Here is a 1017-nt window from a genome sequence, read left to right as displayed (position 1 = left end):
CCTCAATACATTTCCTGGGCCTCAATACATTTCCTGGTTTGGTAAGGTGTTCCATACCAGGTGGTGGTCTCATGTAGACCTCATCTTCTAACTCTCCTTGTAGAAAAGCATTTTTGACATCCATTTGCCACAGATCTCATTCTAAGTTAACAGCCAATGAGAGTACAGTCCGTATCGTGTGAAGCTTAGCTACTAGTGCAAAGGTGTCAAGGTAATATTCACCGTAGACTTGAGTGTAGCCTCTTGCAACAAGTCTGGTCTTTTTCCTTTCTGGTTGCCCATTAGCCAAGTACTTGATAGTGAATAGTAACATGCTTGTGACAGCCTTCTTGCCTTTGGGGAGCTCACTCTCAAACCAAGTTCCATTTCGGATCATGGCACTGACCTCATCATCTACTGAGTTTCTCCATTCCTTTATCTCCATTGCCTCCTCATAGGTCCTCGGAATATACTCTTGATCTATATTGGTGATGAAGGCTTGATGATCTCTTGGATATCAAGCAATGGAGCAAGTTGCTTGAGTGGGATGGGCTACTGCTTGACTATTGAAATACTTCCAATTTGATGGACGCTTTCTCACCCTTGTGCTTCTCCTAAGCGGCTGGACCTCTCCAACAATCTCAGCTTCAACTTCATTTTGTTGATCTGATTCCTTTTGCTGTTGACTTTCATCCTGATCATGAACCTCTTGCTCTTGATCAGTAGTCTGCAGATCCTCTTTACCCATGTGTGGTTCCTCTTGACCCTTGTGTGGTTCCTCTTGACCCCTGTGTGGTTCCTCTTGACCAGTAGACGAATCTTCTTGATTCCCCCCTTCAGGATTAGGATGAGAAGCCTCTTCAGCCACATCTATACCATTGCCTTGATCTAAACTATCTGTTGAACCAGTAGTTCCTTCATTCGGTGTAATGATGATACCTAGGCTCTCCATGATAATCCGTAGGTTGTTTTCCCTATCTGAGGCCCCTTGAGATAGATCTTTGAGATTTTCCCAACTCTTCTCCTCATAATAGCCTC

General features: G+C 44.1%; 1 protein-coding gene across 1 annotated transcript in view; it reads right to left on the bottom strand.

Annotated features, from left to right (window-relative positions):
• LOC106338581 (uncharacterized mitochondrial protein AtMg00810-like) overlaps positions 1-124 on the bottom strand; it is a 3026-nt gene extending 2902 nt beyond the window's left edge. The window contains exon 1 of the mRNA XM_013777525.1: positions 58-124. Within this exon, the coding sequence (XP_013632979.1) occupies positions 58-124 (67 nt within the window). The remainder of the gene's footprint in view (positions 1-57) is intronic.
• Positions 125-1017: the final 893 nt, after the last annotated feature.

This window comes from Brassica oleracea, chromosome C4, assembly GCF_000695525.1.
Source record: "Brassica oleracea var. oleracea cultivar TO1000 chromosome C4, BOL, whole genome shotgun sequence".
In the NCBI taxonomy this organism is placed as follows: Eukaryota; Viridiplantae; Streptophyta; class Magnoliopsida; order Brassicales; family Brassicaceae; genus Brassica; species Brassica oleracea.
This window is presented reverse-complemented; position numbering and strand designations above follow the sequence as displayed.